Genomic DNA, 24,725 nt, shown 5'->3' on the forward strand with positions numbered 1-24,725 from the left:
CAGTGCCCTAAAGGGGCATTTTGAGGTACTCAGCACCCCCCTCCCCAAACCAGCTTCCCCCACGTCCCCTCCACAGACACGGACACCAAGCACCTCTGAGCACTCGTGTGTGTTTCTGAAACCAATTACAGGGAAATCAGTGCTTTCTACAAAAGAAATTATAACAAATCTGTGGCCCCCACCCCATTCCCCCCCCTTCCCACCAATAATGGCCGCGGGGGGGGCTCAGCCCACGCCAGGACCCCCATTCGAGGGCGGTGGGCGCCGTATTTACAGGACTGTGGTGACGTGCGGTGACAGCATGGGGACGTTGGGGACAGGGCAGTGGGTGGTGCAAGCGTGGTGGAGCAGCCCCCACAGCCCGGGCGGCCCCCGAGGGACCCTCCCCATGGCGGGGGCAGGGCCGGGGTGGCCGCGGTGACCGGGGGCGGGGGGAGATCGGTGCAGAGCGAAGCGAGTGGTGTGAGCCACTCCTCCCGGGGGTCCCATGCAGGGGTGGGGAGGGGGCAGGCCAGGTCCCGGGGGGGGTGAGCAGGCACCTTCCCTTCCTTCCTCGGCTCCGTGCGGGCTGGGGGATGCTGCTACAACCGCCCCCCCTCCTTACCTCCCCTTTTTATCGGGGGGGGCACCCACTGTCCATGGCAGCTGCCCTGCGGACAATGAGCCGACCTGTGATGGGTGGGGAGGACACTGAGGCAGGGCCAAGGCGTGTGTCTGTCCCCAGGCTCCCCAAAACTTCACCGGGGAGTCCCAGGGCATCCTGACCGCCGGGCTCTCCCCTCAACCTCGCTGTGCTTATGGCTGAAATCGTGCCCGGGGTGGGGCCGGGCCAGAGGAAGCTGCCGGTGCTGAGTTCGATTGTCTGAGCACCCCCAGCGCGGGGCTGGGGCGAGGCGGGGAGCGCCCGGGGTTTGGGGAGGGGCCGGTTCCCAGCCGTGCCCTCCCCTGTGCCAGCCCTAGTAGCTGTCCTTGGCCCAGGGCCGGCTGCGCTGCCAGTTCCTGTCGTGGTTGCGCTCGCTCGGGCGCTCGGGCGTGCCGGGGCCGCTGCCGTGGTGGTGCCGGTGGGGCTGGTACAGGTCGGGGTAGGGGTCCCCGTACTCCTCTTCCTCCTCCAGGTGCCTCGAGCTGCGCTGGGACGTGGCCCCCCAAGGCTGGGGCGAGGTGTCCCCCGCCTCATCCGATGGCATCAGGCTGTCGTGCTCCAGCGGAGAGTGCTCGCCCCGCTCCCCCAGCAGCTGCTGGCTCTGCGGGCAGGGCGTGGAGAGGTGGGGGCTGCGTGTGCCCCCCCGGCCCTGGCACCCTGGGCTGGGTGTCCATGGGAAGGAGGCAGGGAGGGGGCTCTGTGTGCCCCCCTGGCCCTGGCACCCTGGGCTGGGTGTCCATGGGAAGCAGGGATGGGGGCTGCGTGTGCCCCTCCAGCCCTGGCACCCTGGGCTGGGTGTCCATGGGAAAGAAGCAGGGATGGGGCCTGCGTGTGCCCCCCTGGCCCTGGCACCCTGTGCTGGGTGTCCATGGGAAGCAGGGATGGGGGCTGCGTGTGCCCCCCTGGCCCTGGCACCCTGTGCTGGGTGTCCATGGGAAGCAGAGATGGGGGCTGCGTGTGCCCCTCCAGCCCTGGCACCCTGTGCTGGGTGTCCATGGGAAGCAGGGATGGGGGCTCTGTGCCCCCCCCCCCCCCCCCCATTTCTGGAGCCCTGTGCCAACTGTCCATAGGGAGCAGGGAGGGGGGGCTGGGGAGCTGCATGCCCCCCCAACCTGGGCACCCCCATAAGGAGCACGGAGTGGGACCCCAATTCTGACCTGTGCACAGAGTGGAACCCCAATTCTGACCTGTGGACCCCTGTACCAGCTGCCCCTGGGGAGCAGGGAGGGGGCCGTGGGGACAGTTGGGGGGCTCTGTGTGCCCCTCATGCCCTCCCCCGTGTGGCAGTGGCCAGTTGGGAGCAGGGGAGGGGGCATGGGGACAGTGTGGGGGGCTGTGGGGACAGTGTGGGGGCTCTGGGGAGCAGGGAGGGGGCCATGGGACAGTGTGGGGGCTGTGTGGCCCCATCACTCCTATGCTGAGTTCTCATGGGGACAGTGTGGGGGGCTGTGTGGCCCCCCAGTTGCCCCTGGGGAGCAGGGAGGGGGCCGTGGGGACAGTGTAGGGGGATTGTGTGGCCCCCCAGTTGCCGGGGGGGGGGGACATGGGTTACCTGCAGGCCTGGCAGGCCGGTGGGTGAGGGCACGGCGTGGGGGGCGTGTGGCGGGTGGTGCGTGGCTCGCCAATAAACCTCCAGGTACTCAGCCAGGTGCTCGCAGGCGTCCTCCAGCTGGTTCTCATCCAGGATCACATCAAAGAGCTCCTGGGGGGGTGGGTGAGAGGGCTCAGGGAGGGCTCGGGGGTCCCCCCAGGCATGCCCAGGGTGGGGGGACGGGTGGCTCACCGGGGGACACTGCACCAGCTTGTCAGCTGCCATCATCTGCACGTTCAGGTGCTTCACCTGGGACTTTCCCCTGGACTTGATGAGGCGCTGCAGGACCTGGGGAGGGGACAGGGGGGTGACAGCACCGCGGGGGGCAGCCAGGACCCCCCCCCAGAGCCGTGGTGACCCCTCACCTTGGGGGAGGACACCTTGACGTAGACGATGATGGGTGCCAGGGAGGTCTTGGCCAGCTGGGCAGGGTGGTTGATGGTGTCAGCATCCAGCACCACCAGCTGCAGGGACTTGGCCAGCTCGAAGATTCGCTCGATCTCACTCTGCACCTCGGCTGGGGGGACACGGGGAGGGGGCCGTGTGAGACTGGGCTGGCCCTGGGAGGGGGTCCCTGTACCCAAAGGGGGGAGCCTGGCCCCTCACCAATGCTGGAGCGGGTGGTGGAGCGCTCCAGGATCGCCTGCTTGCCCAGGTTGTTGAGGATGGAGCGCTTGGCCAGGGACAGGTCGGCTGTGATGTGGGTGATGGAGATCCTGAGGGGACACAGGGACGCCGTGGGCACCTGGGGACCCGCAGGCCGTGGAAGGAGGGGGGTTCTGGGTGGGGCGATGCTCTCACCTGCCATCGAATCTGTGCTTGAGGAAGTCGAAGAGAGCTTTCTGCATCATGTCGGTGACCTGCCGTGGGGCCGCCAGCCCGGTGAGCCACGGCAGATGGCACCGGCGGGGAGGTGGCAGCCGCTCAGCACCGTGCCACCGCCCTCGGCCGCGCCATCTGCCCTCTGCCGGCGCACCATGGGCAGGGAAGGGACAAGGAGCACGGGCCACCACCCTGAGGGCACCACGAGGCCACCCTGCACCCCCCATCCATCCATACCTCGTATCCCTTCAGCGAGGGCCCCACCAGCACCACGGGCCGCATGGAGGGCACCACGTCGTAGGGTGGGATGTGTTGCGTCTGCAGGGGTACACGGGGGGTGTCAGTGCCCTGTGCTCCCACCCCCAGCCAGGGAGAGGTCAACGAGCCTATTCCAGAGAGGCACAGAATCCCAGAGCCCTCCCAGCCCCATAATCAGGGGAAAAAGGGGGGGGGGGGGGGTCTCTGCTCCCAGCCCACCCCAGAAACAGCCACTGCCTGCAGCCCCCTCCCCAGCACCCCCTGCACCTGGAACTCACCTGCTTCTGCTTCTGCTTGGCTTGGGGAGAGAAGAGACAGAGGTTGGTGACAGTCAAGTGGGGACTCCCTCAGGACACCCACGATTCCCCTGGGCCGAGATCTGCCCTTACCTAAGGAGGGGGGAGGCGATCGCCGGCTCCCGCTGTCGCCGAGGCCCGAGGCATTGCCAGCTCTCCTGGGGAACAAGGGGGTGAGCGGCTGTTGGGGGTCCCAGAGTGGGGTCGGGGGTCCCATCCCTACCTGGCTTTCTGCTCCTGCTTCAGCCTCATGGCTTCCAGGCGCTGGGGGCTGGGGATGAAGGCGATGTCCCCCCCCTCCTTCACTAGGCGCCCGATCCACCAATCATTGCTGTATTTCTGAGCGAGGACAGGGCAGAGGTGAGAGCAGGGGAGGTGCCTGGCCCTGAGTAGACCCCCCCAGAAACCCCAGCTGACCTCCTTGATGTGCAGAAAATCTTTGGCTTCGAAGTTGATGGCGGCTCCCTGCACCGGGCACTCCTCGTCCAGCGCCCCGCAGTAGCTGACATTGGTGCGCACAGCGAAGGCGACCGGCTTGTGCTGGGGATTTTGGGGGCGATCAGCACCCCTGGGCCCCGGCAGCACCCCCGAGCCGTGCCCTGGGTGTCTCCCCATCCATACCTTGGCCCTCTCGAGCTGCTGCTGAGCCTGGCTCTCCACCTCGCGCCGGGCGCCCTCACGGTCCTCTTCCAGGGACACGTCGGAGTCCAGGGAAGGGCGGCTGGTGTAGGAGTCCGCCGAGCCCTGGGGGAGCGGGGCTCAGTGCCGGGGGGCTGCGAGGGGAACCCCCACAAGGAGGGACCTCGTGCCGAGGCGGTGCCAACCTCGGGAGGGGACCCTGCTGACCCCGTCCAGCTCTGGGGATCCACGCTGGCATCGAGCCGGGTGTGTCAGGTGGCATCACCCAGCACAGCTGCCCTGGGGTGCAGCCCCCACGTGCTGGGCGGGTCGCGGGGGATACCCCCACAGGCTCAGGGATGGGGAGATGACCCGTGTCACGCTGGGATGTGGATCTTACCCCTGTCCCCCCCAACCCACCCTGGGGTGCTCAGCCCAGCACCCCCGGCTCCCCCTCCCCGCCGCGCCGGTATTTACCCACCGCCCGCTGCGCCTGGAACAGGCGCAGAAGCTGCGGTGAAATATTTATAGGTCCCTGAATGTGGCTGAGCCCCCCCCCCGAGGCCCCCCGGGCCCTGCCGGGCTGAGCTCAGCGCCGCCCCCCCCCGTTAACCTGCACATCCCACCCCGCTCACACCGGGGGGAGCCCGGACACCCCCTCCAGCCCCCCCCCCCGGGCAAAATGGATTCCCAGCACAGCCCCCCCCAACATGGCCTCCCCAGCACGGCCCCCCCAGCATCGTCACCGCGCCCCGAGCATCCCCCACCCCCCAGCATCGCCAGCCAGGATGGCTCCGCAGCGTTCCGGTGCTGCCCCCCAGCACGACCCCCCCATTATCCCCAGGGAGTCCCCCGGTACAGCATCTCCAGCGACCCCCCCCCCCCCCATGCAGCCCCCCCGGCCTGGAGCATCGCCCCCCGCGGGGCCCCCGGCCGCGGGGATCGGGGTTCTCTCCCCGCCTGCTCCCGGTCCCGGTCCTGGCGGTGGCGAGGGGGGGACGAGAGCGGTGGCGGCGGCGAGGAACAAAGGGCCGGGGGCTGGCACAGCAGCACCCCCCGCACCGGGCATGAGCCCCGCACCGGGCACGGCCCCCCCTCCGAGGCGCAGCCCCCTCGTGCGCCATCACCACCCCGGGGGGCGCAGAGCTCCCCCCCGAACCCACCGCGACCCCCCGCGCACGGTCCCCCCGATACCGCGGCCGGTACCGGAGCCGGTACCTCGTTGAGCAGGAAGGTAGCGCTGGAGTCAGAAAACGACATAGACGGGGCGAGCCGAGCCGAGCCGCCCGCGCCCCCCCCCCGCCCCGCTCCACCGGCACCGGCTCCGGTTCCGGCTGCGGCTCGGGCTCCGGCTGGCCCTGCCCGCTCCGCCGCCACCGCCCCTCCCCGCCCCTCCCCGCCCCCGCCTCCCACCGCCCCCCCGGGGCTCACGGAGCCGCCCCCGCCGCTCAGCCCGGGGGGGGAGTGGGTGGGTGCGGGTTGGGGGTCGCCGTTCTCCGTTCACGGTGCTGGCGGGGGGTTCCGGCCCCTCTCCGGTGGGGACAGCGAGGGGGGCTGCGCTGGCAGCCGGGAGACCGGAGCGGTCCCGGTGAGGAGCACCCGGACGGGTCACCGGAGCAGCTCCCGGTGCCCCGGCGGGGGAGGATAGTTTGCTAAGAGAGCTCCGGGTGAGAGGAGAGTCCCGGGGCAGCGGGGAGGGGCTGTGCAGCCTGCTCCGGGTTCCGGGGCGGCGGCGGGGGAGTCCCGGTGGGTACCTCCATGCTCCGGTGCAGCGGCTCCGGTCCTGCCCCGAGCCGGCAGCAGCCCCGTCTGCAGGGCGAGCCCTGCGGCGGGGCCGGAGCCGCTCCCGCCCCCCCGCCGCGCCCCCCCCCCCTCCCGCCCCCGAGGAGGGGGGCAGCCACGGGCCCCGGGGGACCGGCCCGGCCCGCCCCGTTACCGGCCCCGGCGGGACCGGCCCGGGACAGCTCACGGCCGGCCCGGGGCCATCGGGGCAGCGCTCGGCGGGGTGGGCGCTTCGGACAGCGGCGGCACCGCCCGCCGACACCGGCACCGGGCACCAGGCATGGAGAACGGGCCCCGGTACCGGGCACATGGCGGGGCCCAGCCGGGCCCTCTCCGAGGTGCTGAAGGGGCCGCGCCGGGTGCTGGGCCGGGTCGCGGGGTCCCCGGGGGTACCGGGGAGTACCGGAACAGGAGGCGCTACCCCACGAGGGATACGGGATGCTCCGGCCGTCCTGCGCCTCCCGCGGCCGCCCCGACAGGAACCCCCCGCCCTCCGCGGAGCCTCCCCGGTACCCGCTCACCGCCGGCGGCCGGGGAGGGGGCGCAGCTCGGGGCCGGAGGAAACCGAAGCACCGGTGGAGGGGCGGCGGGGAGATCCGTGCCTCTCCCGGGCAGCGCGAGGAGCCGGCCCGGTGCCGGTTGAGGGAGCGGCAGGGGAGCCCCGCGGCCCCTTCTACGGCCCCGCCTGGCCCGTTCCCCTTCCGCTGCCTCAGTTTCCCGGGGCCGCCCCCCGCGCCGCAGTGCCGGTGCCCGCCGCCGGCCCGGCCCTGACGCAGCACTCGCTATTTTTAGCCGCGGGGAGCGGCTGTTGCGATGCTACCGGCGCCCGGTGCCGGCGCCCAGCCTCGGTCCCGGGGGAGCGGCGGGGCGGAGGCGGCCCCCGAGCTCCCTCCAGTGCGGAGGTTGGGGTGGGAGACGCTCGCTCCCCACCGTAGCTCCGCGCTTTAATGCGGAGCCGCAGCAGCAGCGGACCCGGGGCTGCCGAGGCTGCCCCGCCCCGGTGCCAGTCTCGGTGCCGGTGTAGGTACCGGTGCCGGCCGCTCACCTGCCTGCGGAGGATGCTGGAGGTGGTGTCGGACGAGGTGCTGCCGTCCGAGCGCTTGAAGCGGCTCTTGCGCTTCGGGAGCCTCCGGGGGCTCTGCGGCGAGAGCGGGCGGTGAGCACCGGGCGGCTCGGCCCCGCCGCGGAGCCACCACCGGCGGCTCCCAGCTCAGCGGTCAGAACCGAACCGGGCCGCACGGGGCCCGCGACGGCCGGGAAGGCTCCGGTGTGCTCACCTGGAAGGAGCCGGAAGCGTCAGGCTGCGCCGGGGCGGACATCCCCGGCGGCACCCACCGGAGGAGCCGCGGGGATCCCGGCGGGGCAGCCCCACACCGGACCGCGGCGCTCCGCGGGGAAGGGCCGCGCCGCCGCCACCGCCGCGCTCCGCATCACACGGGGCCGCCGGGGCGTCCCGGCCGTCCCCGCCCCCGCCCGCCCGCCCCCGCGCCCATCCCCGCGGCGGCCGCTCCGCGCCCCCGCAGCTGGGCAGCCACCGGGAGGCACCGGCAGCGGAGCCTGCCCACAACCCGCAGTGCTGCGGGGACCGGCCGCGCCGTACCGGGCAACGGGAGCCCCCCCCCGGGGCCGCCGCAGCCCTGCCCACGCGTGTGCGGGGATGCGGGAGCCCCTCCGCCCGCATCCCACCGGGACGGCTCCCGCTGTCACCGTGCCCCTTCCACGGTGCCTTTTGTCACCCCCACACCGGGGCATCTCCCCCCCCACCCTCCCACGGGGTTACGCCCCCAGAGACTCCCGCGTGGGGCGGGCGGGGCCGTGGGGGGCTCGCAGCCCCCCCACCCCACGCCCCGTGTCCCCGCCGTGCCCACGGTGTTGGCCGGTGCCGGTGCTGCGGCATCACCGGACCGGAGGAGCAGAACGGGACCGGGGGTGCACCGGGAGCCCCACGGAGCCCCAGCAGGCCCCCCCCCCACCCCCCGCGCGGCGGGACTTCCGCGTGGGGCCACAGGGACACGGCCCCGCCGGCGGCTCCTAATTAATGATTAATCAGCGCTCCCCGGGGCCCGGCGCCGCCGCCGCGGCGGGGGAGGGAAGGGAAGGGAAGGGGGGGGCACGGGAGGTTCTGCCACGGGGGGAGGACAGGGCCGGTGCCACGGACACGCGTGGGGGTACCGGGGATGGGGAGCGCAGTGAGGGGGGGCCCCTGTGCCAGGGTGGGCGTGAGGGTGCGTGGAAATGGGGGGGGTCTGCAAAGGGGGTGTGGGTGTGCAAATAGGGGGGGCTGTGAGTGTGTAAGGGGTGTGTCAGGGTGTGTGTGTAAACAAGAGGGGCTGTGAGTGTGTAAGGGGCGTGTGCAAGGAGGGCTGTGAGTGTGTAAGGGATGTGTCAGGGTGTGTGTGCAAACAGGGGGGGTGTGAGTGTGTAAGGAGGGTGTCAGGGTGTGTGTGCAAACAAGGAGGGCTGTAAGTGTGTAAGGGACGAGTCAGGGTGAGGGTGCGTGTAAGAGGGGCTGTGAGTGTGTAAGGAGGGTGTAACGGGGGTGTGCAAGGGCTGTGTGTATGAAGGTGGGGGCGGTGTGTGTAAAGGCTGTGTATGTGTAAAGGTGAGTGTGCAAGGGGTGGGTGTACGTGTGCGTGCAAGGCAGTGTGTGTGAAATGTGTGGGGTGTGGGTGAGGGGGATGCGTGCCCCCGTGAGCGTCTGTGTGTGTGCAAAGGGTGAGTGTGCAAGGGCTGCGTGTGCAAGGGCTGCGTGTGTGCACCCACACCTGCATGCACGCCTGCTGTACCTAAGGGGCTGCACAGGTGTGTGAGCACGGGGATTCGCGTGTTTGCACACACATATCGAGGGGTTTATGTGCGAGTGCATAACGGGGCTGCCTGAGTGTGCAAGGGCGTGTAAGTGTGCAAGGAGGGTGTGTATGTGCAATATCTGTGTGCAGCATGGAAAACGTGTGTGCAAGGGTTTGTGTGTGTGCGTGTGCAAGGGGATGAGTGTGCGTGTAGGGGTGAGTGCAAGGCGGTGTGTGCACGCCGCGGGTGTGCAAAGGGATTCGCGTGCGTGAGCGTGCAACGCGCGTGTGCCAGGGTGTGCAGTGCGTGCGTGTGCACGGGGGGCACGGGGATGTGCCCGGGGGCACTGGGGTGGGTGTGCAAGTGCCACACTCGGGGGGGTTGTGCGAACCCCCGCCGCGGTGTCCGCGCTGTCCCCGCCATGTCGGTGCGTGTGTCCGTGTCCGTGTCCGTGTCCGTGTCCGTGCGCGTGTGCGCAGCCCCGGGGGTGCGAGTCCGCCCCCGCCGCTCCGGGCCGTACCGGGCCGTTCCCGCCGCCGCCGCTGCGCCTTTAAGGCCGCCCGGCCGGGAGCGCCCGGGAGCGGATCCGGGCGGGGGGGGGGGGAGGGGGGGCGGGCACCGGCCGGGGCGGGCCGGGGCTGCGCGGCCGCGACCGGGACCGGGGCCGCCACCGCCACCGGGGGCCCGGCCTGGGCGCGAGATGGGGCGGCGGGAACGCGGCGCGGCCGCCGTGTAGGAGCGGGCGGCGGCGGGGCCGTGGCGGGGCGCGGGGCCCCGCGGCCGGCGGCGCCGGAGGCGGAGGTGAGCGGGGCCGCCCGGGCGCACCGGGAGCGGCGGGAGGGGCTGGGGGGGGGGGGTGGATCGGGGCGGCGGCGGCGTCGGGGATCGGGACCGGGACCGCGATCGGGACCGGGACTGGAACTGGGATCGGGGCGGGGGGGCGACACCGGGCTGGGCCCCCGGGCGGCGGGAGCGGTGCGGCCCCCGGGGGGGGTCCGGTGCGGCGGGAGCTGCCGGTGCGGTGGGAGAGTCCGGTGCGGCGGCCGGAGGGCGCTGGTGGGTCCCGGTGTCCGGGCCGGGCTCGGCGGGGCTCCCGTGCCCGGAGCGGGGAGGGACGGAGGGGAGGAGGGAGGCGGCCGCCACCACCGGGGCCGGCCCTTCCCGGTGGCCGTTCTCCACCGCCGCTGGCCCCGAGCAGGGACCGGCTGCCACGTCCCGGCTGGTTCCCGGTGCCCCGGGGCGGCCGTGCCCGGTAAAACCCGTTGGCCGCCGTTCAAGACAAACAGGGCCGGGACGCCCGGGTCGGTCCCAGCTTTGTCGCAGGTCGCTGCACCGGGAAGGGCGGGCTCGGGGCGGCCTCGGCAGGGCCACGCACCGGGCACCAGGACACACTGGGCACCGGGACAACGGGAACCCGACACCGGGAACCCGGCGCTGTGCACCAGGATTCTGGCACCGGCCACCCAGCACCGGGACTTTGGGGCACCGGGAACCCAGCACTGGCCGTGCCCACAGGGCCCATGGGGACAGAGGGAGAGCTGAGCTCTGCATCCCCAGGATGGTGGTGGGGACATCAGAACCCTCCACTCCTTGCACGGCCTCGCACCCCCGTGGACACCGGGGCTCCTGTTGGGGTGTCAGGGTGGGGGGACCAAGCCCTGACCCCTCCTCGGTGCCCACAGCATGTCGTGGTTCAGCGGCATCCTGGTGCCCAAGGTGGACGAGCGGAAGACGGCATGGGGGGAGCGCAACGGCAAGAAGGGCCCGCGGCCCCGAGCCGGCCTCTGTGGCCCCCGCTACATGAGCTGCCTGCAGGACCCTGAGATGGAGCGGGGCGCGGGACCCCCCCGGGGGCTGCGCTGCACTTGGCAGGAGGATCACTACGGCAAGAAGGGGCCCGCGGGCGATCTGGGACTCAAATCTGTGGACGCGGGCTTGGAGGACGGCGAGGCCAAGGGGCCGAAGGGAGCGGCGGGACATGGGGGGCGGCCGTCGGCCGGCGAGTGCTGGCGGCGCCTGCTCCAGGTTTTCCGCTCCAAACGCTTCCAGTCGGCCAAACTGGAGCGGCTCTACCAGCGCTACTTCTTCCAGATGAACCAGAGCAGTCTGACGGTGCTGATGGGAGTGCTGGTGCTGGTTTGTGGGGTGATGCTGCTCTTCCTCTGCCTGCCCGGTGCCCCCCACGTGCCGGCGGCCGCCGCGCTGGCCGGTGCCACGGCGCTGTTCCTGCTCCTCATGGTGCTGTGCAGTCGCAGCGCTTTCCCCCAGGACTACATGTGGGTGGTGAGCTACGTGGTGCTGGGGCTGCTGGCCGGGGTGCAGGCGCTGGGGACGGTGGCCGTGGCTCCCCGAAGCGCTGCCGAGGGGGTTTGGTGGAGCGTTTTCTTCATCTACATCACCTACACGCTGCTGCCCGTGCGGATGCGGGCGGCGGTGCTGGCCGGGGTCCTGCTCTCCGCCCTACACCTCGCCATCGCCTGGCACCGCAACGCCGCCGACCCCTTCCTCTGGAAGCAGGTAAGGGACACACCTGGGAGGGGCTGAGCCCCGCGGGGTCCCGCCCTGCTGTAGGTGGGACCTCCCATCCCCGAATCCCGCTCGGCAAATTTGGGATATTTTTTCTTTTTTTTTTTTTTTTTTTTTTTGCACTTGGTGGAAAGTTCTAGATGCAGGAGGGGCCCCTTGGCTACTCGGGGATGGGGGAGGTTCCGTGCTGGGGTCCCGTAGTGGGGTGGGATGGGCTCCTCACCCCGGCACAGACCCACCATTGTGGGCTGCACAGGAGGAGGGGGCACCCACAAAGCCCCCGTTGTAGGGTTGGCGGAAACCCCCGAGGAGGGACGCGAGTGCAGGGCACCAGGGCAGGGGAGTGGCCGTCACCCAGGGGGGCTGGGACACTGCCAATGTCCCCAGTGTCCCCTGTCCTGCCTCTCTGAGTGCTCCCGGAGGGGCGCTGCTTGCACGGGGGGTGCAGAGGGGTCCCCCATCCCTTGGGCCGCGTGTTCCCGGCCCCAGCAGCTCCCCCTCCTTGAGCAGAGCCGCTCGTCACCGTCACCCTCGCCCTGCCTGGCCGGGGCCAGGGCCACGTGCTGTCCCCGCGGGGCACAGGGCGAGGAACACAATGACATCCGAGGCCAGCGGGGTCACGGGAAGGGCCGCCCCCCCTGGGGAGGGTTCACCCTTTCAGGGCAGGAGCGATGGGGCTCCGGGGATGCGATGGGGCCGGGGAGGGGATGTGAGGCCTCTGCTCCCAGTGTCCCAGTGTGCTGGAGCGCTATAAATAGCCCTGGCCCCGGTCCCGGGGGATGGGGGAAACCGCAGCTCCCTCCGCAGCCATCTCCGCTTTCTGACTTCCTCTGCTTCCCGAGGGCGTCCCCATGACCCCCATGCTCCAGGACCCCATGCACCCCTGCCCCCTGTATCCTCAGATCCCCCCTGCTCTGGTTTTTACATCCCCACATCCCCATGTTCCCCCTGCCCTGGCTCTCCACATTCACCCTGTGCATGTCCCCTGTGTCCCCAAGTCCCCTCTGCCACCCTAACCTGTGTCCTCAGGCCCCTGTGATCCCCCTACCCTGTGTTCCCTTTGCCCCACCTACACTGTGTCCCCATGTCCCCTTTGCCCCCCATCCTGTGTCCCCAGGGCCCTGCATCCCCTATTCCCTGGTTTCTCACAGCCCCAAGTCCCCCATGTCCCTTGTCCTGTTTTCCCATGTCCTTTGGTGCCCCACATCTCCCTGACCCTGTCCCCTGAATCCCCCTGACCCTGTGTCCCACAACCCCCCTGTCCCCCTGCCTCGAGCCCCCATGTTCCCATACCCACACCCCCTTCTTAGCAGCACCCCCCATACCAAAGCCAAGGTTCTGTGCTGCAGAGAGGGTGGCAGAGCTGGCTGGGGGTCTTTGGGTGGTCTCACTGAGCCCACCTCCCCCCCCAGCTCAGTGCCAATGCCCTGATCTTCCTCTGCACCAACGTGTCCCTTTGCCCCCCATCCTGTGTCCCCAGGTCCTTGCATCCCCTAATTTCTCATAGCCCCAAGTGCCCCATGTCCCTGCAGCCTCCTTGCCTTGTTTTCCCATGTCCTCTGGTGCCCCACATCCCCCTGACCCTGTGTCCCTGAACCCCCCTGTCCCCCTGCCTTGAGCCCCCATGTTCCCATACCCACCCCCCCTCTTTGCAGCCCCCTCTCCTCCCCTTAGCAGCACCCCCATACCAAAGCCAAGGTTCTGTGCTGCAGAGGAGGGTGGCAGAGCTGGCTGGGGGTCCTTGGGTGGTCTCACTGAGCCCACCTCCCCTCCCAGCTCAGTGCCAATGCCCTGATCTTCCTCTGCACCAACGTGGTGGGGGTCTGCACCCACTACCCGGCCGAGGTGTCGCAGCGCCAGGCCTTCCAGGAGACCCGTGGCTACATCCAGGCGCGCCTGCACCTCCAGAGGGAGAACCGTCAGCAGGTGGGACGGGGGGTCCCGGGGGTCCCCGTGCTGAGCTGGGGGTCCAGCAGCACCCCCTGACCCTGCTGATGGCACGGCTGTGGCTGCAGGAGCGGCTGCTGCTGTCAGTGCTGCCACAGCACGTGGCCATGGAGATGAAGGAGGACATCAACACCAAGAAGGAGGACATGATGTTCCACAAGATCTACATCCAGAAGCACGACAACGTCAGGTACTGTGGGGACAGGGGTGTTATGGGAGAGCTTTGGGGGAGGCATCACCAGGGTGCCATGGGGTGCTTGAGGGTGTCATAGGGTGCTTGCGGGTGCCATGGGGTGCTTGAGGGTGTCATAGGGTGCTTGCGGGTGCCATGGGGTGCTTGAGGGTGTTGTAGGGTGCTTGGGGATGCCATGGGGTGCTTGAGGGTGTCATAGGGTACTTGGGGGTGCCATAGGGTGCTTGGGGATGCCATGGGGTGCTTGGGGGTGCCATGGGGTGCTTGAGGGTGTTGTGGGGTGCTTGGGGGTGCCATGGGGTGCTTGAGAGTGTTGTAGGGTGCTTGGGGATGCCATAGAGGGTGCCATGGGGTGCTTGGGGGTGCCATGGGGTGCTTGAGGGTGTCATAGGGTACTTGGGGGTGCCATGGAGTGCTTGAGGGTGTCATAGGGTGCTTGGGGATGCCATGGGGTGCTTGAGGGTGTTGTAGGGTGCTTGGGGATGCCATGGGGTTGCTTGAGGGTGTCATAGGGTACTTGGGGATGCCATGGGGTGCTTGAAGGTGTTGTAGTGTCTTGGGGATTCCATGGGGTGCTTGGGGGTGCCATGGGGTGCTTGAGAGTGTCTGGGGCAGCGTGGGGGCCTTCCTCAGCCCGTGCTCTTCCTCCTGGCAGCATCCTCTTTGCGGACATCGAGGGCTTCACCAGCCTGGCCTCGCAGTGCACGGCCCAGGAGCTGGTGATGACACTCAACGAGCTCTTTGCCCGCTTTGACAAGCTGGCTGCGGTGAGTGGAGGGGCTGGGGGACTTTGGGGGGGTCCTGGAGCCCTCCTAACCTGCTGGTGCCCCCCAGGAGAACCACTGCCTGCGCATCAAGATCCTGGGGGACTGCTACTACTGCGTGTCAGGGCTGCCAGAGGCGCGCGGGGACCACGCTCACTGCTGCGTGGAGATGGGCGTGGACATGATCGAGGCCATCTCGTGAGTGGGGCAGAACTGGGGGCTGTGCCAGTCCCCAGTGCCACCACAGCTTGGGGGGCTGCACCTGACCCTGCTGTGCCAGTCCCCAGTGCCACCACAGCTTGGGGGGCTGCACCTGACCCTGCTGTGCCTGTCCCCAGTGCCACCACGGCTTGGGGGCTGCACCTGACCCTGCTGTGCCTGTCCCCAGTGCCACCACGGCTTGGGGGCTGCACCTGACCCTGCTGTGCCCATCTCCTGGGCTGGTACATCTCCAGTGCCACCACAGTTTGGGGGGCTGCATCCAACCCTGGTGCTGGTGTGTCCCCAATGCCATCACAATGTTGGGGGACGGCATCTCCTGGGCTGGCATGTCCCAAGTGCCACCACAACCCTGAGAAGCTGTGTCTGGTACTGGTGTGTCCCTGGTGCCACCACAGCTTGGGGGACAGGTCCCATTCCTGGTGCTGGCACATTCCCAGTACTCACCAGTCTGGGTCACAGTGCCTAGGGGTGCCATAGGGTGCTTGGGGGTGACATGGTACCATGAAGGGTGCCAGAGGGTGCTTGGGGGTGTCAGGGAGGGTGCCATGGGGTGCTTGAGGGTGCCATGAGGTGCTTGAGGGTGCCATGGGATGCTTGGGGGTGCCATGGAGGGTGCCATAGGGTGCTTGAGGGTGCCATAGGGTGCTTGGGGGTGCCATAGGGTGCTTGAGGGTGCCAATGGGTGCTTGGGGATGCCATGGGGTGCTTGGGGGTGCCAGGGGTGCTTGGGGGTGCCATGGAGGGTGCCATAGGGTGCTTGGGGTGCCATGGGGTGCTTGAGGGTGCCATGGGGTGCTTGGGGATGCCATGGGGTGCTTGGGGGTGCCAGGGGTGCTTGGGGGTGCCATGGAGGGTGCCATAGGGTGCTTGGGGTGCCATAGGGTGCTTGGGGATGCCATGGGGTGCTTGGGGGTGCCAGGGGTGCTTGGGGGTGCCATGGAGGGTGCCATGGAGTGTCCAGGGGGTGACACAGTGCCGGTGCCATCCACAGGTTGGTGCGTGAGGTGACGGGGGTGAACGTGAACATGCGCGTGGGCATCCACAGCGGGCGCGTTCACTGCGGCGTGCTGGGGCTGCGCAAGTGGCAGTTCGATGTCTGGTCCAACGATGTCACCCTCGCCAACCACATGGAAGCGGGCGGCAAAGCCGGGTGAGCCGGGCAGGAGGGGCTGGGCTGGGCTCTGGGTAGGGGGTGCTGGGCAGGGAGGGCTCAGCACCTTCATCCCCCCATCCCCAGGCGCATCCACATCACCTGGGCAACGCTGCAGTACCTGAACGGGGACTACGAGGTGGAGCCGGGCCACGGGGGCGAGCGCAACGCCTACCTCAAGGAGCACAACATCGAGACCTTCCTCATCGTCGGCTGCAGCCAGAAACGCGTGAGTTGGGGGTGGTCTGAGGAGGCAGCAGGGGCGTGGGAAAGCTGGGGTCACCCCCCTCATGGCCGTGTCACCCTGCAGAAGGAGGAGAAAGCCATCCTGGCCAAGCTGCAGCGCACTCGTGCCAACTCCACCGAGGGGCTGGTGCCACGCTGGGTGCCCGAGCGCTCCTTCTCCCGCACCAAGGACTCCAAGGCCTTCCGGCAGATGGTGAGCAGCCCTGGGCAGGGGATCAGACACAGGGAACCCTCACCACAGTGCTATCAGCCCCTTGCTGCCCTTCCGTGGCTGCCAGTGGCTTCCCCAGCCCTGTCCGCAGCCCTCGTGGCTTCCTCCACTGCCTGCGGGGCTCAGGGAGTTCCTGGGTGGCCCCTGGTGCTCAGCAGACACTGGAGATCCTCCTTATCTTCCTTGTTCTCACCAGTCCTGGGCACCCTCAGGGGTCTCCCATCCTCACTGGTGTTAGACACCCCCCCTAGACCCCTCCCTCCTCCCTTTGCAGACCCCTGGGACCCTCTTGTCCTTGCCAAAAAACCCTTGGGGACTTCTCCTGCCCTATTTACCCCTGGAACTCTGTCCCCCATCCTGGGTGACCCTGGGGTGGTGTCCCATGTCCTTGTCACTCATGAGGGTTGCCCCCATCCATGCCAGTGTCTCTGACACCTCCCTTGTGTCTCCCAGGGCATCGATGACTCCAGCAAGGACAAGTAAGTGTTCCCATGCTGGGCTGCTGGGGGGGTCATGACCAGCCCCTCCCTGGGGCAGAGCTGGGGGGCCTGGGAGGGTCCTGACCCCCCCCATTCCCCAGCCGTGGTGCCCAGGAGGCCCTGAACCCTGAGGATGAGGTGGATGAGTTCCTGAGCCGGGCCATCGATGCCCGCAGCATCGACCAGCTCCGCAAGGACCACGTCAAGAAGTTCCTGCTCACCTTCCAGACCCCTGAGCTGGAGAAGAAGGTTGGGGGGGCCCTCTGTTCCCTTTGTTCTGGACCCACTGTTCTGGCTGTCTCTTGAAATCCCCTCTGCCCTGGCCCCATCAGCATCTTTGTCCTCCCTTCTCTCCTGCATCCCTTGGGGTCTTCTCTGTGCTGCTTTCATGGTCCCTCCACCTTCTCAACCTCATCCCCTGGGGTTCCCCCTGTCCCCTCTCATCCTCTGGGATCCCCTCCCTACATCCCATTCCCTGCATCCCTGGAGTCCCCCCCATGCCCCTCCATCCCATGCCCCAGGGTGTTCCTGTGCCCCTTCTCCCCACCCTCTGGGGTGCCCCCTTCCTCTCCATCTCATTTCTTGCATCCCCTGAGGTTCCCCATTCCCCTCTATCCCACCCTTTGGGGTTGCCTCTGTCCCCCTGTATCCCATCCTCTGGGATGTCCCCAGTCCCCCTTCATCTGCATCCTTTGGGGTCCTCCCATTTCCCTCCATCCTGTCCCCCAGGTTCCCCCCATTCACTGGTGTCCCCTCAGTCCCACCTCCATTCTTCCCCTGGGATCCCCCTGGGGTTCCTGGGGTCCCCCCTGTCTCCATCCAACCATCCCACCTCCCCCTGTCTCCTCAGTACTCCAAGAAGGTCGATGACCGTTTTGGTGGCTACGTGGCCTGTACCCTCCTTGTCTTCTGCTTCATCTGCTGCCTCCAGATCCTGGTGTTCCCCCAGTAAGTGCTGCAGCCCCCCCAAATACCAGCTCTGATCCCCCCCCAACCCCATCACTCACGTCCCACCTCTCCTCAGCTCCTCGCTGATGCTCGGGGTCTACGTCAGCATCTTCATCCTCCTTGCTGCCATCCTCTTCATCTGTGCCATCTACTCCTGCGTCACCGTGAGTACCTGAGGGCTGGGTGAGGGTTTTTGGGGGGCTCAGCCACGCCTGACAGGCTCCTTGGTGCCCCCCCAGCTCTTCCCCACCGCCCTGCAGCAGCTCTCCCGTGGCATCGTCCAGTCCCGTGCCCGCAGCACCGGCATCGCCGTCTTCACCATCCTCCTCGTCTTCATCGCTGCCTTCGTCAACATGGTAGGGTCACGGGGGTCTGGGGGGTTTTGGGGGGCTGTGGGGCACCAGCTCACCCCTCTGCCCCCCCAGTTCTCCTGCAGCCGTGTGGCCCTGCGGGACTGTGCTGCCCGTGAGCTCAACGTCACCCCCGGCTCTGTGGGGCCCTGCCAGCTCCGTGCCCTCAACTTCTCCCTGGGCACCGCCGTGGGCTCCTGCCACGGGGACGGGCTGGCCTGTGACTTCCCTGAGGTGAGTGGCCATGGGCACCGCCTGGCACAGGGCACGGTTCCCACAGGGGTCCCTGCTGGTGCCAAGTCCCCCCTGGGTGCTGGCAGAGGGTCTCCAAGGGTGCAGCATCCCCAGGGATGCTGGCACAGGGTCCCAGAGGGTTAGTGTCCCCCCATGCTGGCACTGGGTCCCCATGAGTGCAGTGTCCCCAGGAATGTTGGCACGGATCTCTGTAGGCTTTGTGTCCCCAAGGGTGCTGGCAGAGGGTCCCCATGGGTGCAGTGTCCCCAAACATGCTGGCACAGGGTCTCTAACGATGCAGGTGCTGGAATGGGGTCCCTGCAGGCACTGTGTCCCCAAAGATGGTGGCACAGGGTCCCTGAGGACGCAGGGTGCTGGAATGGGGTCCCTGCAGGCACTGTGTCCCTAAGGATGCTGGCACTGGGTCCCCATGGCTGCAGTGTCCCCAAACATGCTGGCACAAGTCTCTGTAGGCACTGTGTCCCCAAGGGTGCTGGCACTGGGTCCCCATGGGTGCAGGGTGCCAGCACAGGGTCCCCACACACACGGGGTGCTGGGACAGATTGCTCAGGTCCAAGGTCCTCAGTGGGTGCTGGCACTGAGCCCTTGAGGTTGCTGGGTGCTGGCACAGTGTCCCCAGGGGTGCAAGGTCCCTGTGGGCGTGGGGAGGTGCTGGGATTCCTGGGGTGCTGCAGGAGTTCCAGGGCTGCTGCAGGGATCCCAAAGGTGCCATTCAGTGTTCCCAAGGTGCTTCAGGGGTTCCTGGGATGCTCTCTGGGGTCCCTGGGCTGCTGCAGGGTTCCCAAAGGTGCCATTCAGTGTTCCCAAGGTGCTTCAGGGGTTCCTGGGATGCTCTCTGGGGTCCCAGGGCTGCTGCAGGGTTCCCAAAGGTGCCATTCAGTGTTCCCAAGGTGCTGTAGAGGTTCCTGGGATGCTGTCTGGGGTCCCTGGGGTGCTGCGGGGTTCCCAAAGGTGCCATCCAGTGTTCCCAAGGTGCTGTAGGGGTTCCTGGGATGCTCTCTGGGGTCCCTGGGGTGCTGCAGGAGTTCCTGGGGTCCCCAAGGTGCCATTCAGGGTTCCTGGGGTACCATCCATGGTTCCTGGGTGCCATCTGGGGTTCTTGGGGTGCTTCATTAGTCCCGTGGTGTTGGCTGGTGTTTCCAGGGGTGCCATGTGGGGTTCCCAGTGTGCTGCAGAGGTTACTGGGGTGCCATCAGGGATTTCCAGGAGTGCCTGCTGGTATTCTCAGGGGTGTCTGCCAGTATTCCCAGGGTGCTACAGGGGTTCCCAGGGTGCCATCCAGCATTCAGGGGTGCTGCAGGGGTTCCTGGAATGCCAGTCCTGGTTCCTGTGGTGCCATCAGGGCGCTGCAAAGATCCCAGGGGTGCCATGTGGTGTTCCTGGGTACCACCTGGTGTTCCTGGGGTGCTGCTGCATCCCACCATGTGCCCCCCAGTACTTCAGCTACAGCGTGGTGCTCAGCCTGCTGGCCTGCTCCGTCTTCCTGCACATCAGCAGCATCGGGAAGCTGCTGCTCATGGTGGGCATCGAGGCCACGTTCCTGCTGCTGGTGGAGGGGCCTCACGCAGCTCTCTTTGACAATGCTGACCTGCTGGTCCTGGCCAACGCCCTGTGAGTGTCCCCAGTCCCCCAGGGGTCCCCACATTGGAGCTGTGTCCCCACCCCACTGACACCTGGCTCCTGTCCCCACAGGCCACCCTTCAACATGACCCAGGGAGAGTGGTGAGTGGGAAGCTGAAGCCAGTGGGGCTGTGAGGGTGGGCAGAAGCAGGAGGGTCCCTTGGGGGTCTGGGTACAGCCTCGGGGTCTCTGGTGTGGGTTCAGCTTTGGGGTCTGGGTGCAAATCTGGGGCTCCTTTGGGTGGATGAGTGGATCTTTGGGGTCTGCCACGCAGATTTAGAGTGCCTGGGATGGGAAGGTGAATGTTTGGGGTCTTGGGTGCAGCTGTGGGGTCCCTGAAGAGGGTGAACGCATCTTGGGGGTCTTTGGGGTGGATCTTTGGGACCTGAGTGTAGGTTTTGGGTCTCTTGGATAAGTGGGTGAATCTTTGGGGTCTGGGTGCATGTTTGGAGTTCCCTTGTGTGGGTGACTGGGAACTTTGGGCTCTGAGTGCAGATTTGGCATCCCTGGAGTGGGTGGGTGGATCTTTGGGGTCTGGGTACAGGTTTTGGGTCTTTTGGATGAGTGGGTGAATCTTTGGGGTTGGGTGCATGTTTGGGGTTCCCCTGGGTGGGTGAGTGGGAACTTTGGGCTCTGAGTGCAGATTTGGCATCCCTGGAGCGGGTGGGTGGATCTTCAGGACCTCTGGGTGCAGTTTGGGATCTCTGGGTGGGCAGGGACAGATCCCCCAGCCCACCTCAGGGGTCCTGGGGGTCCTGCAGCCCAGCAGAGGGGAAGGTGGCCCTGCGCTACGTGACCCCCGTGGTCCTGGCCGTGTTTGCCCTCGCCCTGTACCTGCACGCGCAGCAGGTCGAGTCCACCGCCCGCCTCGACTTCCTCTGGAAGCTCCAGGTAGGACCAAGGTGTGGGGGGCTGGGAATGACCCTTTTCCTGCATCCTGAGACTGACCCCCCTTCCTGCACCCCAGAACTGGGGTAGTCATGGGACAGGGACCAATCCAGGGCCAGGACCAACCCTGCCCCCACAGCCTGACACAAAGGTGGCTGCAGGGCTGGGAGCAACCCCCTCTCTACACCCCAGCACTGGGGTGACCACAGGGTTGGGAACAACCCCCTTTCCCTGCACCCCAGCACTGGGGTGACCATGGGGATGGGACCAACCCCCTCTCCACACCCCAGAACTGGGGTGACCATGGGGCTGGGACCAAACCAAGGACTGGGGTGACCATGGGGCTGGGAACAATCCTCACCCCACACCCCAGGACTGGGGTGACCATGGGGATGGGAGCAACCCCCTCTCCACACCCCAGACTGGGGTAATTATGGGGCTGGGATCAACCTCAGGACTGGGGTGACCACAGAGCTGGGACCAACCCTTTCCCTGCAGCCCAGCACTGGAGTGACCGTGGGGTGGGGACCAACCCCAGGACTGGGGTGACCATGGGGCTGGGACCAAACCAAGGACTGGGGTGACCATAGGGATGGGACCAACCCTCTCTCCACACCCCAGGACTGGGGTGACCGTGGGGCTGGGACCAAACCAAGGACTGGGGTGACCGTGGGGCTGGGAACAACCCTCACCCCACACCCCAGGACTGGGGTGACCGTGGGGTTGGGACCAACCCCCTTTCCCTGCACCCCAGCACGGGGGTGACCATGGGGATGGGACCAACCCCCTCTCCACACCCTGCTGCCGGGGTGGCTGTGGGGTTCCTGTGGCAGCTCCCACCTGGCTCTGTGCCCACAGGCAACGGGTGAGAAGGAGGAGATGGAGGAGCTCCAGGCCTACAACCGGCGGCTGCTGCACAACATCCTGCCCAAGGACGTGGCCGCGCACTTTCTGGCACGGGAGCGGCGCAACGACGAGCTCTACTACCAGTCCTGCGAGTGCGTGGCCGTCATGTTCGCCTCCATCAGCAACTTCTCCGAGTTCTACGTGGAGCTGGAGGCCAACAACGAGGGTGTGGAGTGTCTGCGGCTGCTCAACGAGATCATCGCCGACTTCGATGAGGTGCTGGGGTGGGGAAGGGGTGAGGGGGTGCATGGGGGTGAAGTGCACAGGGATGGGGTTCATGGGGTGCTGGAGAGGCTGTGGAGCACCATGGATGAGGTGCAAGATGGGAGGCACCAGGTAGGGAGAGCCTGCAGAGCACCATATTTGGGACAGGATGCAGGAGATGGTGGGCACAGGGTGCTGGAGAAGCTGTGGAGCACCATGGATGAGGATGGGGTGCAGGGGTTGCAACAGCCACAGGTTGCAGGAGAGGCTGTGGAGCACCATGGACGAGGATGGGGTGCAGGGAACATGGACATGGATTATGGAGCACCATGAATGAGGTGCAAGATGGGAGGCACCAGGTATGGAGAGGCTGCAGAGCACCATATTTGGGACAGGATGCAGGAGATGCTGTGCAGGGGGTGCTGGAGAGGTTGTGGAGCACCATGGATGAGGATGGGGTGCACAGGATGTGGTCATGGGGTGCTGGAAAGGCTGTGGAGCAGTGGGGATGAGGTACAGGATGTACTTCACCCTTGGAGAAGCCATGGAGCAGCTTTCATGGAGCCACAGGAATGGGTGCAGAGCTGGAGAGGCTGTGGAGCAGCATTGGTGGAGCCACAGTGCAGGTGTAGGAGGTACTGGAAACCCATGAAACAGCATTGACGGAGCCACAGGAGGGGGGACAGGATTTGGGGCACCCATCCCCCTGTCGAGGTGCTGTGGGGGTGACCCCAGCCCATCCCCCAGATCATCAGCGAGCAGAAGTACCGGCAGCTGGAGAAGATCAAGACCATTGGCAGCACCTACATGGCGGCCTCGGGGCTCAACGCGGCCACCTACGACCGCGAGGGCCGGAGCCACATCGCGGCGCTGGCCGACTACGCCATGCACCTCATGGAGCAGATGAAGTACATCAACGAGCACTCCTTCAACAACTTCCAGATGAAGATTGGTGAGCCCTTGCACGCCCCTTGCACGCCCCTCTGCACCTCCAGCCATCCCACGCTGTTGTTTGTGGCTTTGTGGTGGCGGCTCTTGCACCCCTTTTTCCTCTCTCACCTCCCTCCCTTTCCCAATCACCTTTTCTTTTTCCCTTTCTTACCCCATTTTCCTCACACCCCTTTTCCTTTTATACCCCCTTTTCTCCCCTCCTGCCCTTTTTACCCTCTTGTACCCCCTTTTCACCCCTCACCCGCCCTTTCCCCTCACCCTTCTTTTCCAATCTCTCCCTTCTTTTCCAATCTTACTTTCTCCCTTTCCCTTTTCCCTTCTCACCTCCCCTTTTCCCCCTCCACATTCCTCTTCTCCCTGTCACTCTCTCCTTTTCCAAGCTCACCCCCACCCCTTCTTTTCCCCCCTCACTCCTCTTTTTCCCTCTTCCCCAAGTGTTTGGGTCATCCCTGACTCTCAACCCTGTCCTCCCCAGGCCTGAACATGGGCCCGGTGGTCGCAGGAGTCATCGGGGCCCGCAAACCCCAATATGACATTTGGGGCAACACCGTCAACGTCTCGAGCCGCATGGACAGCACTGGGGTCCCCGACCGCATCCAGGTCAGTCAGGGGTGGGAGGGACACAGGACACCTGCCCAGAGACCCTCAGTGTCCCCTCCTTACCCCTGTGTCCCCCCCCTGCAGGTGACAACAGACCTGTACCAGGTGCTGGCGGCCAAGGGCTACGTGTTGGAGTGCCGGGGGCTGGTCAAAGTCAAGGGCAAGGGGGAGATGACCACCTACTTCCTCAATGCGGGCCCTGGGGGCAGTTAGGGGGGGTCCCCGTGGTGTCCCCCCATGCCAGGGACTCCCCCAGCCTGTGCCGAGCTCAGGCAAAAAAAAAAAAAAAAAAAAAAAAAGGAAAAAATCCCCAAATATATTAAAAAAAAAAAGGGAGAAATGGACACAAGGAGGTGGTTGGGGGGTGTGGGGAGGTAACCCTATGCCCCTCCTCCGTGGGTGTTTTAGGGGGTGTTTCCCAGCCCTGCACCGGGGTGTTTTTTGTGGGAGGGGGTCATGGTAACCCCCCATCCCTTTGCTCAACCCCCCATGTGCCAAAGAGGGGAGATGGGCCCCCCGCCCCCCAGAAAAGGGACTGCAGGGGGTTTTGGGGGTCCCCAGCCCCCTCCATGTGCCAAATTGAAGTGCCGCCTGCGGGGGTGGGGAGGCGCAGGCCCAGCATCTCCGCAGCCCCCTCACCCCCCGGGGGTCCCAGCTCCCTCCGGGGGGACTGTGGCGGGGAGGGGAGGGGGGAAAGACCCTCCCCCTTTTAAATGCAAAAAAACCCTAATGAAGTGACTTTTTTTTTCTTTTCTTTTTTTTTTTTTTGGAAGCAGTTTTGGGGAGGGGGGGGCTCAACCCGGGGGGAGTGGGTGGGGGGGGGGGCACTGGTCCCCTCACCCCCAGCGCAGACCTGAGGTACTTTGTCCTTCGTGTGTACAGATAAATTATATATAAAACACTTTGGATACGAGCTGTGGCCTGGCCTGTGGGGCAGGGGAGCGAACGGGTCTACCGGTTGGGAGGGGGGCTCGGGATCCCAGGGGGGGAAAACACCGGGAGCCGGTGAGGAGGGGTCCCGAAGCGAGATACAGTCGGAGCGGGAGCTGTCCCGGTAAGGGAAACGGGGTGAAAAGTCGGTTGGAGCGGTACAGGCAACGTCTGGAGGCTGCGGGACCCCGGTAAAACCGGATCTTGGAGGGGTGGGGGGATCCCGCTGCTCCCGGGATAGGGGGAAACATACCGGAGGGGTACACTGAGCTCCCGGTGAGGCGGGGGTCTCGGGCTGGAGTGCCACACCGGTATCCCGGGGGTCCTCGGGTGTCAGTGCGTAGAAGAGGGAGCTGAGAAGCCGCCGGTGGGGCCACGGGGACCGCCCCGAGGTGCGGGAAGTGTTGCGGGACCCTCCGAAACCGGAGCCCCTCACGGTGTGAGGGGAAGCGCGGGCTTCCCGGTAAGAGAAAGGGGGTGAAAAGTTGGTTGTGGGGGCACAGGATACGTCTTGAGGCTGCGGGACCCCGGTAAA

At 66.9% G+C, this 24,725-nt stretch overlaps 2 protein-coding genes across 4 annotated transcripts; one reads left to right on the forward strand and one right to left on the reverse strand.

Moving 5' to 3' along the window:
- Positions 1–94: 94 nt before the first annotated feature.
- Positions 95–7,415, reverse strand: CACNB3 (calcium voltage-gated channel auxiliary subunit beta 3). Of its 3 annotated transcripts, XM_036399834.2 has the most exons (14): positions 7,288–7,415; positions 7,056–7,148; positions 4,232–4,354; positions 4,028–4,150; positions 3,834–3,949; positions 3,704–3,768; positions 3,593–3,612; positions 3,294–3,374; positions 3,036–3,094; positions 2,841–2,950; positions 2,600–2,751; positions 2,427–2,522; positions 2,196–2,345; positions 95–1,244 (listed from the first exon to the last, which is right to left on the reverse strand). In XM_036399834.2, exons 1-14 carry the CDS (start codon positions 7,327–7,329, stop codon positions 957–959), a joined length of 1,518 nt encoding a protein of 505 aa, XP_036255727.1. In that variant the 5' UTR covers positions 7,330–7,415; the 3' UTR covers positions 95–956. The 3 variants fall into 3 exon arrangements, with proteins under 3 accessions (XP_036255727.1, XP_036255729.1, XP_036255728.1); XM_036399836.1 differs by lacking the exons at positions 7,056–7,148; positions 7,288–7,415 and adding an exon at positions 5,983–6,520; XM_036399835.2 differs by lacking the exons at positions 7,056–7,148; positions 7,288–7,415 and adding an exon at positions 5,447–5,579.
- Positions 7,416–9,483: 2,068 nt separating this feature from the next.
- On the forward strand, positions 9,484–23,998 carry ADCY6 (adenylate cyclase 6). Its single transcript, XM_036399948.2, has 22 exons — positions 9,484–9,601; positions 10,483–11,317; positions 13,103–13,252; positions 13,342–13,463; positions 14,122–14,233; positions 14,301–14,428; positions 15,444–15,602; positions 15,690–15,831; positions 15,913–16,041; positions 16,513–16,538; positions 16,640–16,787; positions 17,389–17,486; positions 17,563–17,650; positions 17,726–17,842; positions 17,912–18,070; positions 19,527–19,702; positions 19,784–19,813; positions 20,473–20,602; positions 21,458–21,721; positions 22,457–22,661; positions 23,136–23,260; positions 23,345–23,998. Exons 2-22 carry the CDS (start codon positions 10,484–10,486, stop codon positions 23,471–23,473), a joined length of 3,471 nt encoding a protein of 1,156 aa, XP_036255841.1. The 5' UTR covers positions 9,484–9,601; position 10,483; the 3' UTR covers positions 23,474–23,998.
- The last annotated feature ends 727 nt before the right edge of the window (positions 23,999–24,725 follow it).

This window comes from Molothrus ater, chromosome 30 (assembly GCF_012460135.2).
Source record: "Molothrus ater isolate BHLD 08-10-18 breed brown headed cowbird chromosome 30, BPBGC_Mater_1.1, whole genome shotgun sequence".
NCBI classification, from domain to species: Eukaryota; Metazoa; Chordata; class Aves; order Passeriformes; family Icteridae; genus Molothrus; species Molothrus ater.

Coding starts and splice junctions, on each gene's coding strand:
- CACNB3 (XM_036399834.2), bottom strand. CDS start 7,329: ATGTCCGCCCCGGCGCAGCCTGACGCTTCCGGCTCCTTCCAG. Junction 3,613..3,703: donor ATCGCCTCCCCCCTCCTTAG/GTAAGGGCAGAT, acceptor TCTCTCCCCAAG/CCAAGCAGAAGCAGAAGCAG. Junction 2,752..2,840: donor CACCACCCGCTCCAGCATTG/GTGAGGGGCCAG, acceptor GTGTCCCCCCAG/CCGAGGTGCAGAGTGAGATC.
- ADCY6 (XM_036399948.2), top strand. CDS start 10,484: ATGTCGTGGTTCAGCGGCATCCTGGTGCCCAAGGTGGACGAGCGGAAG. Junction 17,843..17,911: donor TCGCTGCCTTCGTCAACATG/GTAGGGTCACGG, acceptor CTGCCCCCCCAG/TTCTCCTGCAGCCGTGTGGC. Junction 19,814..20,472: donor AACATGACCCAGGGAGAGTG/GTGAGTGGGAAG, acceptor GGGGTCCTGCAG/CCCAGCAGAGGGGAAGGTGG.